At 39.5% G+C, this 1,677-nt stretch overlaps 1 protein-coding gene across 1 annotated transcript; it reads right to left on the bottom strand.

Moving 5' to 3' along the window:
• Positions 1 to 337: 337 nt before the first annotated feature.
• LOC143272778 (histone H3.3C-like) lies at positions 338 to 1,173 on the bottom strand. Its single transcript, XM_076568738.1, has one exon. The coding sequence runs from the start codon at positions 1,145 to 1,147 to the stop codon at positions 737 to 739; it is 411 nt and encodes a 136-aa protein (XP_076424853.1). The 5' UTR covers positions 1,148 to 1,173; the 3' UTR covers positions 338 to 736.
• Positions 1,174 to 1,677: the final 504 nt, after the last annotated feature.

Below are 1,677 nucleotides of genomic sequence, written 5' to 3'. Positions count from 1 at the left end.
ATTAAGAAAATGCCTTATAGCTGGATCCTATTGAAGACTTCTCACTTGGTGTTTCTCCTTTCAGATGACTCTAGCTTGTATCAAGTTGACATAAAACTAGCCAGGACAATTTTACTTAGTGGTTTGTGTATGTTGAGACAATCTGGTGTCCCTAGAATGAATCTAATTTGATCTTGGGTATGATCTTCTTAAATGTGTCCTTGGATTTAGTTGGTAAGATTTTTTTAATAGTTTAATGTATTTTAATAGTAAACTTACAGGAACACCACAGAAGACAGACAAAATTAAAAACATGTACTTGCATGTAGGATAACTCAGTCAGAAAATATAGTGAATGGATGGAATCTACTGTATGATAAAAATGCTACAAACACAATTTAGTTGCCGTCAATAAGAAATTTATTTATTTTTAAAAAATCCAAATGCTGGCATTGTCCAGAAAATTTTAACAGGTGTATTTATAATTGTTATAAAGTTGAACTGTTGAAATGTGTTCACTGAAACATTTTGCTTGCATTAATGCTTTACATCTTGCATTTATATTAAAAATTCACACACAAATGAAAATGGAAAAACTGCCAATACCTGATTTCTGTTCCCTATTTTTACACTCGCAATCATATACTTAGGTACTTTTTGACCCCATGAAAAAATATCTAACATTCAGAACTACTGATAACAGGAAGAAGACGAAAAAATTTTTTGAGAATGAAATGTTTCCCCTCATAGTGGACTCTTAAGCACGTTCTCCGCGAATGCGGCACGCTAGCTGGATATCCTTTGGCAAAATTGTTACACGTTTGGCATGGATAGCACACAGGTTGGTATCTTCAAAAAGGCCAACCAAATAGGCCTCACTTGCCTCTTGCAAAGCACCAATAGCTGCACTCTGGAAGCGCAGATCTGTTTTGAAGTCCTGAGCAATTTCTTGCACCAGACGCTGGAAGGGGAGCTTGCGAATCAGAAGTTCAGTGGACTTCTGATAAAGTCTGATTTCACGGAGTGCCACAGTACCAGGCCTGTAAGGATGAGGTTTCTTCACCCCTCCAGTAGAGGGCGCACTCTTGCGAGTGGCTTTAGTAGCCAGTTGTTTCCTGGGTGCTTTACCACCGGTGGATTTGCGGGCAGTCTGCTTTGTATGAGCCATGGTATGGGCACCTCCTTACTTACCCCCCTTCTCCTTTGGGTGGAGCTCTGCAAGCGAGAGGTGGCGCTGGTGTTAGGGAGCGGCGACGGCGCGGCGACGGCTGCGAACACTTAGTTATTAAGAATTTTATTGAGAAGTTTTTGAATTTTGTTCATCGGGGATGTTGTGTTATTGTTATCTGTTTTTTGTTGTGTCTTTATCCGGTTTTGGTATTAGGAATATATTGCCTTTATAGCATGATTTTAGTAGCATTCCTTCCCTTTCTATTTTATGAGACAGTTCAGAGAGCATTGGTCTGAACTCTTTTGTTTGGTAGGATTTGGCAGTGACACTGTCTGGTCCAGGTCTCTTTGTTGGGAGGCTTTATTATTGTTTCAATCTCACTATCTGTTACAGACACACATCTGTTTTCTCTTTCTTTTGCTGTGATAAAACGCTCTGACCTAAAAAAGTTAAGAAAAAAAGGCACAGAGTTTCCCATGGGGAAAGATCAGAACCCCCCTTTCTGGAACTATGCAGAGCCATGAGAT

The sequence above is a fragment of the Peromyscus maniculatus genome, chromosome 4 (genome assembly GCF_049852395.1).
Source record: "Peromyscus maniculatus bairdii isolate BWxNUB_F1_BW_parent chromosome 4, HU_Pman_BW_mat_3.1, whole genome shotgun sequence".
In the NCBI taxonomy this organism is placed as follows: Eukaryota; Metazoa; Chordata; class Mammalia; order Rodentia; family Cricetidae; genus Peromyscus; species Peromyscus maniculatus.
Note: the sequence above shows the minus strand (reverse complement) of the source record. Positions and strands in the feature narration are given on the sequence as shown.